This window comes from Galeopterus variegatus, unplaced genomic scaffold (assembly GCF_000696425.1).
Source record: "Galeopterus variegatus unplaced genomic scaffold, G_variegatus-3.0.2 Scaffold91, whole genome shotgun sequence".
NCBI classification, from domain to species: Eukaryota; Metazoa; Chordata; class Mammalia; order Dermoptera; family Cynocephalidae; genus Galeopterus; species Galeopterus variegatus.
In genome coordinates this window covers 664,911-682,241 of record NW_007726202.1, presented here as the reverse complement: position 1 = coordinate 682,241, position 17,331 = coordinate 664,911, and the positions used below count along the sequence as shown (strand labels likewise).

At 37.6% G+C, this 17,331-nt stretch overlaps 1 protein-coding gene across 1 annotated transcript in view; it reads left to right on the top strand.

Moving 5' to 3' along the window:
- Nucleotide 1: 1 nt before the first annotated feature.
- ALDH1A2 (aldehyde dehydrogenase 1 family, member A2) overlaps nucleotides 2–17,331 on the top strand; it is a 95,078-nt gene continuing 77,748 nt past the window's right edge. Inside the window, exon 1 of the mRNA XM_008581184.1 lies at nucleotides 2–389. Coding sequence (XP_008579406.1) covers nucleotides 273–389 — 117 coding nt within the window. The 5' untranslated portion in view covers nucleotides 2–272. The remainder of the gene's footprint in view (nucleotides 390–17,331) is intronic.

Genomic DNA, 17,331 nt, shown 5'->3' with positions numbered 1-17,331 from the left:
GCCGGTCCCCGCGGACCGGGGGGGCGCCGGGCGGCCTTGACCGTGGGCGCCGAGCGTCCCGGCCGCGCGGCGCGGGCTTTATGTAAATCGGGACCGCGCCGTGGCGTCCTAGGTAGGACGGCCCAGCCCCCCGCGCCTCGGCCCTCACGTCCAATAAGAAGAGCCCCAGCTTGACACCTGCCTATATACAGGCGAGCGCGTCGCCGGCCCGCGGACCCGCGCACAGCCCGCACAGCCCACGCCGCGGGCGAGCGACACCTCGGCCCGCCACCATGACTTCCAGTAAGATCGAGATGCCCGGAGGGGTGAAGGCCGACCCCGCCGCCCTCATGGCGTCCCTGCACCTCCTGCCGTCGCCCACGCCCAACCTCGAAATCAAGTACACCAAGGTAAGTGGCCGGCGGGCGGGCGCCGTCCACGGAGACTTTCTAGAACCTTCCTCCTTCTCCACGATCTCTTTACAGGGAGGGGGTGAGGGCGGCGTGAGGGGGCCGGGGGCCGCGGTCGCCGGGACCAGCCTGTCATCCCGCGCAGCAGAGGGACGCCCCGTTTCTTTTCGGGATCGGGGCTTTTGAAGTCCCGCCGCGGTCTGGGAACGCCTCGGCGACTTGTCCCAAGCTGAAGCGCGGCGCTGAGGGGTCGTCGTCAACGGTTCCTGCCCCGGACCGTGTCTGCGGCTGGTGTCTGGTCCCATTCCCCGGGTCCCGGCTGCCGCGGGGAAGGCGTCGAAACCTCTTCGTCTCCTCAAACGGAGACAAGGGGTTCCCCGCCGGGTTAGCCACGCAGTCTGGCCGTCGCTTCTCGGTCCTCCGCCTTGGGGGCGGGTCGCTGCTCGTCCCGGTCTGGTCCTCGGGAGCCCGGACGGTGCGAGGGGCTTTCCCGTAGGAAATTGTCGGGACACCCGCGCTCTGGCCGGTTTGACAAATCTCAGGGAAACCTGGCTGATAAGTACAGTAGCTCCAATGTCAGCATTTCATTTGGATTTTGTAGCCGGTGACAAGTCCCCTAGACAATTTGAAAAGTCGTTAAATTTGTGCAAATTAGCGGGTTCGCTTTTGAACTGAAAAAAAAAATTTTTTTTTTTTATAACGAACTCTGACATTTTGTGCTTGCCAAGCAGGAATTATTTTTGTTGCACCACCTAAAAAAACATGCGTCCTCTACCTAATGTAAATCGAATTTACTGTCTTTCTACAAATTCGAAATAGGAAAAGTTTATCAGTTACATACATGTTGAGGGGGGAGTTGTAATGTTATAACATTTTTTTCGGTGAGGATATAGATGGAATTTAAAGCCACATATCTTGGATTTCATTTTACAGTTCTCTTGTTTGATTTTCTATTCCTTTCAGTAGATTTCTACCCCGGACGTCTCCTCATTAACTTTAAACACATAGGCTCACACACAGTATGGTTAAAGTTGTATTCCATCATGCTTGTTACAAGATAAATTATGTTTTGTAGAAAAATAAATTGTTTGGTTCAGGCTTAATAGTTGAAAGAGAGATACAGAAAACATTAGAATATGGAAAATTTACTTGAATTGAGTTTTAGGATACAAATTAGGGTGATTCGTATTTTGAATGTTAATTTAGATGGATTTGATGTACCTGTTAGTTTTTTTAGATGGTGTGACAAATTTTTCAAAGCCGTTTTAATGAGAGGTCGTTAACGGTTATAGCCTTTTCGGTATTGTTTGTGTAACAATAGTGCCAATGTGTGGCATATCACCGGGTTTAGGAACTAGCAGGAAAAGCATGCAGCATAAAGGTTTTGTTTTATGAGGGTTCCTAACCTCTTCAGGCTCTTTTTAAAGGTCTTAAGATGCCAGATCTACACATGCGAAAAGACCTGACCCTCAGATTTGGGAAGGTTTGATTTTAGTCTTATTTTTGATCGGATTTTCCTAACAGCCTCTGAAAGAAGTTTTAGGTATGCATTAGGTATCTTTTTCAGAACTTAATTTGGAAGCTCTTCCAGTTCTCTTTTTCCCTAACTACCCCCTCTGTCTTTTCTCTCTTGTTCTCCCCCAGTAGGAAAGACAACTGATTTATAGCTAATTGGAGCCTTTAATGTGGAGTCTTAGCTCGGGGAAGACTTTTATCCAGTATCTACTTTCCCACTTATTACAAAGAAAAACAATCAGAAATGAAATAATGGATTGTAACTTGATTCTTTAATTTGTGGGGAGGAGGCACCTTATTTTTGTCTTGACAAACAACTCTCATAAACACTGAGTAACACTAATCTACAGGCGAGCTCATTCCACAAAATCTTGTAAAATAGGTATCTGTGAACATTCCCAGAAGCTTCCCTCCTCAGGTCTTTAGTGAGACTTCTAAATTTTCTAAGACAAGCAGTATTAAAGAAAAAAAAAAAAAAAAAAAAGAAGAAGAAGAGCAGAAGCTGCTCTTTTGGTAGCCCAAAATGGTAATGGGTAATGATTTCTTTTACTTAAAAGGAAAATAAGATTAATGGAGAATTTTTAAAAATTTCACTTATGATCAGAAGTGAGGGAGGTTATATTAGCAATTTCAACCAGAAGAATGAACAAGGTAGAATGGAAACAAGGTAGAGTGGACAGTCCTTTAGAACAGTGATACCACATTCATGAGGAAATTTTAAGGGGATAAGGAGTTAAAAATTATTACGCTTTAGGGCCTGTTGAATAACACCTATGAAACAAACACAGTATTTGCATCAGAAAATTGTAATATAAGACAAACATAAATGTATCATTAATTAATTGTTTTTGTCTTGTTAAACAAGTAGTAGAGGTCTTCAGAACATTCATGGCAAAATTTGTGTTATCTTTGAATTCCATTTTCCTTGAACTTTTGAAGTACTCTTACATTACAATATAATTTTTCCATATGATTTTTTAATGTGATTTTGGGACCAACATAAAGTCATTACTTACAAATAAATGATCAGATTATGAGAATTTCCAGTAGCATCTACTTAGAATACTGTACTTTTCACTTGTGATCTTGTACTTTTCTGTATTTTTTCATCATCTTTCTTCTAAAATTATTTTACATTTTTAATAAAGAGAATGGGGGAGATCATCAGAATTAAAAATTACTGCCTTTACTTGTGAGAAGTCCAGTGGAAATGCTTCAAAATTTAAGTTCAATCCCCAAGGATACCAAAAGGATTAAACTCCTGGTTTTGTATTGACTATTAGGCAAATAAATACATTGCATTTAAAAAATCAGCTTACCACTCTGAAGTTCCAATATCGATTTTAGACTAATGATCAATGGCAATACCGTATTTAGAATATATCTATTTCTCTTTCCCTAATGCAGCAAGCTGGACCCCATGTTTTAAAAATGATTCCTTATTAAGGGATATTTTTTTATTTGTTTGTTTTTAAAAACTGTGTTAGTTGAAAAACAGTGATAACTGACATGAATTGTCAAGGGGACCAATTGAGAGCCAAGAGAATGTGCACTCTCATGCTTGTATCCTAAGAAGACTGCTTAAAAACTAGCATAGGATTCTGATTGCTTTTAGCTATGGGTTTATGAATTAAGGTTTTTCTGACTTGTTTCTGTTTTATCAGTCTGATTTTTAGAATTTTGTATAGCTGAACATGTAGAGCTCAAGGCTCAACACTTTACTTTTCTGCCCCTGACTGCAAGGCAGGTCTCTTCCAGATTCCCAGGTCTTTGGAAACTTGCTCTCTTTAGCCTACTTCTACCTTCTATATTGGCTCTATCTTCTCTTCTGGCTCTATTAGACTCTCCCTTTCTTCCCCCACCCCCATAAGCAATGTGCTATCTCTCTGTTGATCACTTCTTCAGTGAGAGTTTATGCCCATAACTAACTGTAACATAGAAGATTATGTTTTCTTCTAGCATCTAATACTGTAGAGAGCTAGAACAGAGGGAGGAGGGAGACATTTATTGAGTAATGACCTGCTAAACTAGAAGAAGAGAAAAAAAAGGTAATCAACTGGAATATCAGAGCTAATGTGCATTGGGTATCTACTATTTATTCTTTTGTTTATTCATTTAACAACTTTTTATTGAACTTCTGTTTTCTGGGGTCAATTTCAAGAGTTTTTGAGTGGCTGTGGTCCTAACAACAGGCTTTCCATTATGCTAGTTGAACTGTGGAATACCTGCTGTCTAGGAGATTAGGGTCTTATTAGAAAGGTTGAGTGCCAAATATTGGTTGTCAGTCAGCATGGTGGTAGTTAAGTTGATCAATATAATAATAATAGTAATACTTATAATGCTACTTAACATTTTTTTATAGGTCCTACTGGTTTACCTACCATTTTCATATATATCTTATTTGATCCTTGCAAAACCTTTTGAAGGAGAGAGAGTAGAAAGAAATAGGAATAATTGGTAAGGAAGAACTTAGTCTTGACTTTTAAAAAATTGATAGAGCTTTTTCACCATACACTTTTCTTAATGTTCTGTGACTCATACTTTTTTTCTGAGTGAAAGTTTAAATCTTTAAACTTTTTTTGTGTTGCTTCTGTTGCAAACAAGGAGAGAATAAGAACTGGTCTATTCCTCAAAAAAAGGAGCTCCTTTTTTGGCTTTGATTCCCTGACTTTAAATTACTATCTTTGATGTTTCTATGAGTTTTTTTTTTTTTTTAGGTCTGAGGTAAAAATCTTACCTATCCCAGAAATAATTTCTTAAAAGATAGGTGTGGATATACTTCCTTCCAAACCTTTGTTCAAGATTGTTTTGATCATAAATTATCAATTAAGCTGCATGTTTATAGAGGACTTCAGTTTTTTAACAAATACTTTTTCATAACTATACGACTTTTTGATGTTTGTATCATCTCCGTTTAACTGAGGGAAGCCAAACAACTTCATCATAGGACTCAAACTAGATAATTCTCTTGTATCCTGCCCCTATGCCCCAACTACACTGGCTTCCGTTACCATATGGAATTATCATTAGCTGAGGCACTCCTGATTCTTTATTTCTATAAAATGATGAATGATGGTTTTTCTATTTCAAGTAGGAGATTCTCTGAGGTGCCTGTTCTGTGAGGTCTGACTTCCTTGTAGCCAGGTTTACAAAATGCCAGACCTGCATGGTTAGTTCTCTGTTGCAGCAGTGAAGCACAAACCAATAAGCATTTCAAATCCCAGCACACACAGTTCTCAGTTCTGAGTCTTTCTTGCTTTGATAATAAAATACAACTACTGATGTGTATTTTTTGTCTTTTTAGTTATCTTTGTGATAGTTTGCAGGGTCAACAAACTACAGACTGTCTGCCTGGTTTTGTAAATAAAGTTTTATTATAATATAGTCACAGCCATTCAGTTACACATTGTCTGTGGCAGCTTTTGGACTACAATGATGGAGTGAGCAGTTGCAACAGAGACTGTGTGGCCCACATTTTAGAAAAAAATTTATGAGCCCTTGACTTGGAAAAAGAAGGGCTCTAAGTTAAAATAGGCCTTTGATCAAATCCTGGTCAGGCATGTACTTATTAGCTATGTGGACAGTTAACACTTACTCAACATGTAGTGCTAGGTACATGCCAGGTCCTGAGGATGCAATAGTAAGAAAAATATGTATGGTGTCTTCTCCTAAGGAGTTGCTTTGGTGAATTTCAATTTCTACATGTGTCAAAATTGAGATAATAGTACCTACCTTATGGAGTTGTTATCAGAACTAAATAGAAAGTGTGTAAAAGTAAGTCATATATAGTAGCAATCAGCCAATGCTAATTCTATTGCATTTTTGCAAAATGATTACATTTGGATTATTATTGTATTTGTAGTTCTAAATTAATGGAGGTCAGTTTTAAGAAAGATCAGAACTGTATGATCAATAAAGTTTTATAAGACAGACAATTGTTTACTATTTTAATTACTCATAGGAGTTTCATATTCTGAATAGCTATGGAATCCTTTTATGTTTATACCGCATTTTCACCAAATGGGACTCCTTGGAGGTTTCTCTACCAAGAAACTTGTCTTTACTAAAAAGTCACTAAATCAAACAATTTCCCAGACAGTACATTAATAATCAAATTAGACATCTGACACCTGTGCCAAAATTTAGCATTAATATGCCTTACTATGCCCAATTGACTGAGTCTAAACACCAAGTGCAAATAGCCATTTCTGGTATTTTAAGTAGTTTGGACAAAGATGTTGCCAAGTCATTGGTACATAAATCTGGGAAGTATGGCAGCATGTGAGGATATTCTCACACCTTTTATTAGTGAGAAGATATCTTAGATTATATAATTTAAAACTCAAGAAACTTTTACTGGTCCTGACTGCCCAAGATGACACATGGAATTTGGGGGGGACTTCCCAGAACAGTCACCTTCCAGAAAGCAAAAGCACCAGGCAGTAACTATTTTGAAAGTCCTCTCAGAATTTTCTTAATTTCTTTATTCACTGTGACAGGTCATTTCAAAGCCATTCATTTCCCCTCCGACACCAAATCTAATGCATATAGAGGTGAATGCCATAATGTCACCTTGGTTAATTTTTAATTGCCTTTTCAGACGTATCTTTGAGCTCTATTCCGTTTAAACTTTCAAATATATGAGATTATCCAAATTGGAAATTTCTGCTCTAGTGTTTCTCTATTGCCTATTTGCTAGCCTGTATGATTAAGTTATGTTTAAATGGTTTCTCTTCAAAAATCTTAACTCTTACTTATTTTTTTATTTATAGCAAGTCTCTGTTGTGTCACATGATTTGAAAACACTTCCAGGCTTTGAAAATTCCAGTTGGAATAATAATTGGGTGATCTCACCACCTAGACTTCTGCAGGGCTCTCAACAACACTTCCCTGGGGCTATACTTGGGGGTTAATTGACCTCTGTAGAATGTGGTTAAAAATTAGAATGTCTGTGAGTGAACATTCTAATTTTTATTACAGAAGGAAACCTTCCTTTACTCCAGCTCTGTTACCTCCAGAAGTAGTTGATCTGCTCTGCTTCCTTTCCTAATAACTATCTAACTTTTGTAAAGCCAAACAGCAGTTTCTTTATCCCTAGATCTCTGGAAAGATAAACCTATTGTCTAGGCAAAACTAGAAACACCTGTCTCTTACCTACAAGAATTTACGATAACATGAGTATGAAAACCCTTTGCAATCTTGATTATGAAAGATAGGAAAAAAATTTCAGAATTAAAAGATTATATTTTTATATATTTTCCCATACATAATATTCATTCATCTAGCCTAAGTCTTCTGATTTCAAGTCCAATGACTCAGGTTTTTATGCTGCACATCATTTCTAGGAATTTCATACAGATTAAACTGAGTCAGAAAGAGGTATAGATTGTGTGGCTAATCCCACAGGTAGAATGGAATATACCCTCCAGGTAAATTGATCTGGCAAAATATTGTGGGTTTAGCAAACCCAGTACATATAAAAATAACCTATTTCTCTCTTCCCCTAACCCTCACCACCAACACCCACATCCAATCAGCAGGCTGAGGTGTGTGGGGGTTTAGGTGGGAAGGAAGAGGGGAAATAGGCCTTGCCTGAGAAGCGAAATTATGAAATGACTACATGAATTTATGGAGGACGACTTCAAGTCTTATTTCCCTAGGTGTGAAAATTGGACTTCCTCATTGGATCCAATTTTGGGGAGATCAGGAATGAGAATGAGGCTATTTGGTTAAATTCCCCAGCAAACCTGAAACTGTTGAATTCTGTGTCATCTATATTTTAGTCTTGGCAGTTAATTTACTAATATAATTGATTTCCACAGGGAAAGTTATCTCATTATATTATATCAAGGTTGTTTTTATCTTTAGATGCAGCCAGAACTACTCTTTTGCTTCCCTGAATTTATTCATATGTTTATTCATTTAACATTTACTAAATCCTCTTGTGTACAAAGCACTGTTATTCACTGTCTGGCATGAAAATATACATAAATGTAGCCCTGTTCTTGAGAGGCTAAAGAGGATTGCCACTTGGGTGTGGGGTGAGGATATGCACACAGTGACTATCGTGTGTCATAGATGGTGCTAAATGCTTGTGATGAATGCAGTTAACATGCCATGAGAATTCGGAAGATAAAGAGATGATTCAGGCTCAGCAGATCAACGGCATACTGTATTGTTAGACATATTTGACAGAAAATGAATTGTTTCAAACATACAGAAAAGTATAGAAAATAATATAACAAACATTTGTACCCTTACTCAGATTTGTTAGTTCTTGACATTTGGCAGTATTTGCTTCTAATTTTTTAAAAGAAATATATTGAAGACCCCCCATGAGTCCCTCCCATTCCCTTTTCTTCCTCCTCCTTCCTTCCTCAGAGGCATTTGTCTTTCCCACAGGTGTATGTATCCATACAGGTATATGCTATTGTTTTGCTTGCTGAATTTTTTATGTAAATGGTATCATGCTATACATATATCCTTCTGCAATTTGCTTTGTTTGCTTAGCATCATATTTTCAAGATTCATCCATGTTGTTGGATATACCTGCAATTCGTTGTTACTGTAGCAGAGTATTCCATTCTTTGAATATATCCCAATTTTTAAATCATTCTACTATTGACATTTAAGATAGTTCAGTATTTTATTGTTACAGTAATTCTGCATTGAACATTCCTGAACATGTCTCCTTGTACACCTGGGTGAGAGAGCTTGTAGGATATATTCTTAGAAGTGATTTTGTTGGCTCATGGAGTATCTACAACTTAATTAGGGTTTGCCAAATTTCTGTCCAACATAGTTATACTACTTTTCACCCCCACCAGCAGTATATCAAAGTCCCCATTACTCTACATCCTTACCTATACTTGGAGTTCTCATACCTATTAAATTCCGTCAGCCCAATAAGTGTGAAATGGTATCTTATTGCTGTTTTAGTTTGCATTTCCTTGATTTCTTGTGAGATCGATCTTCTTTTCTTATGCTTGTTGGCCATTTGGCTTTCCTCCTTCATGAATTGGCTAGTTTATCATTTGCTTATTTTTCTGTGTGTGTGTTTTGTAGCAGTTTTTATATATTTGGGTTATTATCCTTTGTCAGTTATATACTAGGCAAACATTTTCTTTTCCCTTGTGCATTTTCTCCCTCCTCTTTCCTTTTTTGGTATAATGTCATACAGTTTCAAATGCAAATGAAGAAGAATTCTTTTAGTGTCTTGCTTAAGAAATCCATTTTTATTCCAAGTTTTTCAAGATATTCTTATAGTCTTCTGAAAGCATATTGTTTTTATTAAAATATTTACTTTTTGCATTTGTTGTCTTAACACTTGGCATTGGTGTTCATTTATGTTAAATCTTAAAGACAAATGATGTAACATACAGGTAAGTCAAATGATATTAATGTGTAAATAGTTTTTAAAAGTTGTATTTTACACAATTTTGGAATAAGATTAGGAGGTCCAGAATGTGTGGTCTTCTCCAAGCCTGGTCTTCTCCATAATGGGAAAATATGAGAAACGAGTGCTAGTTAGGTGGATGATTTTAAATACATGTTAGTTTCCCTAAACAAGTAGTGCATTCCATAAACCTACCTTTAAGAAACCATTGTACAAAACTCTGAGACAGCATGATGATTGTAACTTATTCATGTCAAGACTTAATTTTCTTACCTTTCTTATATTACGTAGAACAGAGTGTGTAAATGTTAGCTACTATTGGACTCTCCTGAGTGTGCATGCTGTCTCTCTTTTTCTCTCTCTTACACACACACCACCCATTTTTGAAGGGCCAAGGTAAATAGATTTTTCACTATGTGCTTGTTTATAGGTGTGGAGAAAACATGGATAGGTGACAATTAATTTGAAAAATAATTTCTATAAAAAGACCATTTTCTTAAATAACTAATTCAATACTGTGCTTCATCCTGTTAGGGTAGAGAATTTAAATTATTCCTTAGCACCAGGCTTGAAAATAACATTACTTCATATTTTGTTAACATTTTAGCTTGTGTTTTAAACTCAAAGCTGGTGTTTGACATTTATTTTGTGTTTGGATTTCATAAATGATTTGATTCATGCATGTGTGCCTCTAATTGTAAGGAAGCTATTGTAGAAGAGTGAAATTCTCCAATCTTAAAACTTCTGTGTATATTCCTGCATACAATACCTAACAAAGTTGGCTGCACAACTTATTTTTTTATAATGAATTTGTATTCTCTGAGCATCCATATGTCTTCTTTATACTTCTCCTAAATGGTACAACTTTGTCTTGTACTATATTTTTTTGGTATAACTCTCCAGATTATAAACTCTTATTTATTTTGGTATTTCTGAAGAACCTAGTTCAGTGTCTTATAGTGTAGATGGTTCAGAAATGTTCCTTGAATGAATCCTTTTTTTTATTACTATTAATGACAACTAATACTGACAGCTTTTATTACTACTACTACTAATAATAAGGCTCAATAGCAATAGTGAGTGGCAATTCCAGGACTCAAGTCTTCTTCCTTCCCTACTCATAACAAGAACACACAACAAAGACAATAAAATTTGTACTATTAGCCTAAAATTCTGCTGAGTGTTTTACAGGATAATCCCCAATCCAGCTCTCTGACTACAAATCCCAAATTTACTTCCAGTTAGTATTTTCTGTAGCTACCATTAGGGACAATTTGAACCAGACAAAGACATGAGTGTGCATTCAAACAACGACAACAAAAAGGTTGGCGGGAGATTGGTACAATTGACTCCTTAGGTATGATTCACCTGAATATCTTTGATTCTTTAGGGTAAAGAACTGTTTTGGGATTCTCACTGGTTGAGTAGTCACACACTACCCTTAATAACACCTGTTTGGTTTGATTTGTTTGCATTCAGAAAATGTTTTCTTTGTTATGAAGTGTTGAAAGTTAATCATATTTCACATTCTTTTTAATGCTTCTTCTCATTTTGTGTAACTGGACTATAACCTCAGTGAGAGAGACACTTGCCAGAAAGAGCTGGGTGGATATGTTTCATCTTACCTGTCATGAGCATTCATCTCTCACTAAGGTCTAACTACTGTCAGATCCCTCTATTACATGTAACGTCAGTGAGGATGCAGAATAGAAAAATTCATGTAGTAATCAAACTTTAATAGAGTTTCAGTGATGCAGGGGCTGGTGGTTGGAGTGCACAATTAATGTTCCATTGTAAATGAGTGAAAAATCCTATCTAAGGAAACTGCTGGCAGGTCTTCTCCTTTAAGCCGGATCTTGTGGTCTCCAGATTTCTGTGAGTCTTCACTTTAGAGAGTATTCTTACCCGCTTGTACTTTTCTTGTGCTTCCCTAAGTGTTTCTCTTAGGACAAGCCCTTGATGACTCTCATTCCCTGGTTTGACTCATTTACCTGTTTTCATAAAATGGTTAGTTGTGCCTGGGAACCTTTGTAGTCGGCTCTCCCAGCTGTTTGCCTAAGTGGTCTTTAGGGAGACCAGAAGCAATGAACCTGGAATAACCACATTTGACTTCTGTGAGCCCTCTTGAGAATTTAGTAATTACTTAATGGATTGAATTGGCAACATACGCTATTCCAGATAACAGCTTGGGTTGCATTAAATTAACCTTCACAAGTGGGTATTTATTGGTGTACTCTTAAAAGACTACATGTGTTGGCTGTAATTGCTCTTCCTTGTTTCTCCATGCTGATAGGTATTTGTACTGAGTGAAAAATTTCTCAGATTAAAGCCTGGGTGGTAGTTCTAGCCATTTAGTGATGTGTGTCATTGTGTTCAGCACATTGAGCATAAATCCTGTCTTGTAAACAGCAGGGAGACTAATGAGGTTTGCCCACATTCTGGTATCATTACCAGGAATTCCAACAGAGAAAAAGAGAAGGCTTAGAAAGGAAGTACACAAAAACGTGATTTTTGGAACTCTTGATCTGAATTAAGGAGAGAGATTGTTAATCTACATTTAGTATAGATGCATATGAATAAATATTGGTATATAAGCTACATTTAGCTAAAAAAAATTTTTTTGGTTTTAATGAACACTTGCAAAGTCACTAGCTTAGTTCTTTGGAGAGATGAAGGTCTTATTTATGAATGTCTCTAATTCTGAGTGGTGGCAAAGGGATTAACTATTGAAATAATGCAGCTGTTGAAATGATAGCATGTTTTTTGCTTTCTTGGAACTCCTCATCATTTCAGCCAACTAAAATTTCACACCATTTTTTAGTCTTGCAGTTTTTGGAGTGTTTCTGCTGTCATTTTTGTAGTGACAAACACACATGACTTTTGAACACACCAAATCTCTTGCAAGAAACTTTTCAAAAGTGATGTTTTAGGTTTATTTCAATCTTCATTTTTATTATTACCGCTAAATAACATGTGTGTGTTTGGGGCCGGCCCGGTGGCGCACTGGAGAGTGCACCGCTTGGGAGTGTGGCGGCACTCCCGCCGAGGGTTTGGATCCCATGTGGAGACCGGTTCCTGCTCACGGGCTGAGTGCGGTGCGGGCGCAACACCAAGGGTTGCGATCCCGTTGCCGGTCCCCGGTACGGGCACGACACCAAGGGTTGCGATCCCGTTACCGGTCAGTAAAAAAAAAAAAGGAAAAAAAAAATGTGTGTGTGTTTGATAATGTCAGGCCAAGGGAATTTTCTAGATTAATTTTCTTCCTGGACTCAAATTTCGTGAGAGCTGGTATCATGGCTCCCTTGAAAGAGTGTGGTTCATACATCATTGTGTTTGAATGAATGAATAAATGAATACATAACTAGAAAATAAAGATGCTTTTCCCAATTGCAGAGTTATTAGTAGATAAAATGCCAGGACTAGAAAGTGAATTCCAGGGTAAAGCTTTTTGAAACAACTTTTTTCCTTTTATGTACTTCCTTTACAAGGAGTGTACATCCACACACATGCATGTGCAAACACACACTTTAGGGTGGAATACTCCTCTTCTCCACTCTCACCCACTTGCCCCTTCCTTAAAAACAGAAACCCCTCAGGGTGAATTGTGAGCAATGAACAAGGTAGTGGATTGGCCCTTAAAAGGCCTGTGTTCTGGCTCCAGCTTTGCCACTAACATATGCTTATTTATCAGTTTCTTGTACAGGTAGGCACCCAATAAACTTGTATTGAATTAATGAATGAACAAAATCACTTGGTCACTTATTGGGTATCTCCTCCAACTTAGGCCATGGCGATATGAAAAATGCCTTGGCATATTGTGTAAGTCACTTAAATTCCCTGGACATCAGTTTTATTACTTAATAAATGAGAGGGAGGAATGAGATGCTTATTTATTAACCCACATACTTATAAAAATGGCTGGATTAGAAGAGCTGTAATATTTCTTTATTCCACCTTGACTTTTAAGAACTCTTTACTCTCCTGGTCCCAGAACATAGGATTATGAGGATCAGAAGGAAAATACTGAACTTGCTTACATATCTAGTTGTAGTCTTTCTGGGACCCCAAATTTGCACTCAAAACAATTTATTTTTTATTTTCCCAGGTATGTACTCAGAATTACCAAAGAGTAGTCCATAGAAATCTCTGTTAATTGTTTTTTTTATACAAATGAGTGATTAGTAGTGTCACAAAGATCCACTGGAAATCAAAATGTTTCATGTTTCCTAAAGATTTATAGTACTAGAAATTATGGCAATGACTCCCAAGAGAAGTGCTGCTTTAAGTCGTAGGGAAAATTGATTTTAACACTTGGTCATAGTGGTAGAAAGAAAAAATTTGTTGTCATTTCTTCTCCAGACCATTTCAGCAGCTTTTCTGCCAAGCTAAGCTCATGAAAACCACGGAGGGGAGGGAAACTCTGTGGTGAGGGAACTTGTCAGAAGCTTACAGCTTTTCACTTGAGTCTAATAGAGACTTAGCACTTTGCAGGTCAGTGCCACTGCTATTTGTCTCTGACCTAAGAGATCTGGAGTTCTTCACATCAAAACCACATCTTGCTGAGCAGAGATCAAACGTAGGAAGGTAAGGATTCTGCCAGTGATTTATCATGCCAGGGAGAGTGATCAGGCCATATGGGGCCACTGCAAATGAAGTTGACATTTCGACAGTTTCTCATATAAGCCTCTCATGTAGTTATGGCTAGTTTTTCTTGTAGAGGAATTCCGGATCAAGTGGCAGCTTTCGGTGGTATTTCTTAGCAGGATTCAACCTCCAACATGAGGTTTATTACAAAATCAAGTCCTAGCAAGAGTTTTCTAATATTTTATTTAAGTGGCAATAAGGATTTCTTGACCAGATATTTGTTGATTATTTTGAACTTTTCATTTGATGATGTCTCTTTTCCTTCTTTTTCTTTTTCTGGGAAGGTGCCTATTTGAAAAAGAAAGAGAAAGAAAGATAGATAGATTAAGGTGCTTTGAAGTATACAAAGAAAACCCTTTCTTTCTAAATATTAGATGTGACTTTAAAGTAATGAAATTGACTCTATAAACTATACACAATTCGGCTTATTAGTTCATCACATTTTATTAAGTCAGGGGACTTCAGGAATGAATTACTACAAATAATATTACAATCCATTTCCTGGGGTAGGAGGAGACATCACACAGACTTTTTTTACATATTTGTAATAACCAAGAGCAAAGAGGAAGAGTTTAAGCATTTAAGTATTAAAATAGGTATAATTATGCTTGAAGTTACTTGATAAGGTCTGAGTCAAGGGTAAAAATTTTTATTTTCATTGAAAGAAAATATTCAATAATTCCTCTCTTCCTTTAACTATGTCAACAGATAGATGAAAATAATTGTGCTACATAAAATGCAGCTTGCTTTTGGTTTACTGTCACAAGCAAATGTGTAGTCTTCTGTGGAGAAATCACTCATTCATTGGTTCAAAGACCTCTTCAACCTTAGGATATGTGATGGGGTGTTTCAGCCCCTCCTTGCACAGATGTTTGCTTTGCAAATGAAAGATGATATTCATGTTTAAATGTAGTAGTTCAAGACATTAACTTCTAACTCAGCTGAAGATGCCTGTTGTCCCTTTTGGTTTTACTTTTTTTGTGATGAGAAAAATTTCCATATTGGTAATGGGCTTTAGTGGCTAAAACTAGGTCTTGTCCTAAAGTCAAAATTCATTTGATTTTCCTGAGGTATCACTTTACCTGTTTATAAACTGGAGATTATTATTCTGACTGATGAAGTACTCCAACACTTCAGAGAGCAAGTTTAAGTGCAATAATGAAATGGAATTTGTCCTAGTTTTCACATGGTATTCTTAGAATGTGTACATCTGTGAAAACCTGGTAGGACTGCCAGATAAAATATAGTGTGTCTAGTTAAAGTTGAATTTTAGGTAAATAACAAATAATTTTTTAGTATAGGTATACCCCGTGATTTCCCAGTGCTCTGAGACATACTTAGACTGAAATTTTATTTATTGTGTTTTCTGAAATTCACATTTAACTGGACATCCTGTATTTTTTATTTGCTAAAAATAGCAGCCATAAGCCATTATACAGTTTGTGATTTTTATCTGTGACCAGCAAGTAAAATCATTTTAATGTAAAATTAATTGGCATTAAAATCAAAGAGGCGCTGGTAGCACCGAGGCTGTGGGTTTGGATCCTATATGGGGATGGCCGGTGCGATCACTGGGTGAGCGTGGTGCAGGCAACACCAAGCCAAGGGTTACAATCCCCTTACTGGTCAAAAAAAAAAAAAAAAGTTGCATTCAATAAAGAGGGCAGTAGACTTTTTTTAAAAAAGAAAAACTCTAGCAGTGCTATTGAATAAATAGGGCAACAAGGCCCATTGAAAAGACAGCTTAATCTCCTAAATGAATTGCTTCAACCTTCTAATTCAAAATCATACAAACAAAAACATTGAGATAAGCTGGGTGCTTTTTCAAATGGGGACCCCTGTGGCTTTGAAAATAAACACTTCAGCTCCCATCCCCCCAAAACCCACACCTACACCCACTAGCCTGTCTGATGTTTTCCATTTGCAAATGAACAGGCTGAATTCTGAGAAAGACAGAAGACTAATTAAAGCTAGGGAAGATAGGCAAAGGAACATTTGTTTCCAAGCAGAAGACACACACAAAAAATCATGTTACATTCTGCTTTCCTAAGACTGTCAAGAGGGCATTAAAGCCCTATGCCTGAGTCTTCTCCTCTCAAAGCATATTTCCCACACCACTGCTCAGACCCTCTCAGGGCCAGGCAGCCCTGGCATGTTTGAACCAGCCTGTATTAGCATGTCTTCTTCGACAGAATCAGAAGAGGGTAGCGATCAGGCATTCTGGGAGAGCAGTTAATGTGTTGGATAGCCTTCACTATCTGTACCTTCTTCCTCCATCCTTTTGCATCTCTGATGGTTTGGCAAAGGGGGTCTTAGTTAGTAGCAATAGAGAATCGATGAATATGAATGAATAAGCAAACAAACACAGAACAAGGAGTGACTAGCTTTGTTAAGAGAAGTAATAAATTGCCTTGAATTGATTGTTTACATTTAGAATCAGAATCATTAAAACATCTGAGTGCACACTATGCTAGGCTTTTCAGTAATTCAGTATTTTATTTAATCCTTACAACCACTTGGTAAGGTGGTTTTATTATCTTATTTTATAGATAAGAAAATTGAGCCACAGAAAGTTTAAATGACACACCTAAGTAACACCATCTAGTAATCTTTATACACGTAGGAATTTGACTAATTAAAAAATTGTATGAGAGGAATAGAGGCCAAACTGGATCTTAGGACATCTTCATCCATTTTTGTGGTTAAAGAAGACCAGAAAGACCTTCATAAGACCGAACCTAGGAGTTAGTCAAACCCAGCATATTACTAAGGGAGGTTAGAAAAATTGCACAGTTTAGGTCTGTTGTAGGGATATCCTTCTGCAACACTTGGAATCCTCGATCAGAAGGTAACACTAGGTTGCCCTAAATATGTATCTTGGAATTCCTCCAGGACTCTTTAATCTGAATGATCCAAGATAGTCTGAATATCTTAAGCAGCCTCATTCTGGGAAAGGGTCAGGACCCCCATACCAGCCCTCCAGGTTCATTTGGATCCAGCCTTGTCCCCCTAAGGCTGGCCAGACTGAACTATCCTCTGGGGAACATGACTAATGACCTTTTGTCTCTGTACTTTCATCAGTGTCCTTTCACTTTTAGAGACAGACCTGGAGGTTAGATGGATATGTGGGAAGCCGGGTGGATCTTTGCTTCTTATCTGCTTGTGTCCTAAATTATTTGTTTACAACAGTAACACAATTTGTGTGATCATTGCATGTTACTATAATGTGTTGGGCATACAACATTTATTTTAAAATACCCAGCCCTTTACTCTGGCACAATCACTTTAAACTAATATTTTAAAGCTGTTTTAAAATGTTTCTAGTTTTTCATTTCTTTTGACTTTGTGCTATCTGAATACTTTGAGAGCCTAGTTTGCAGTCTTTTC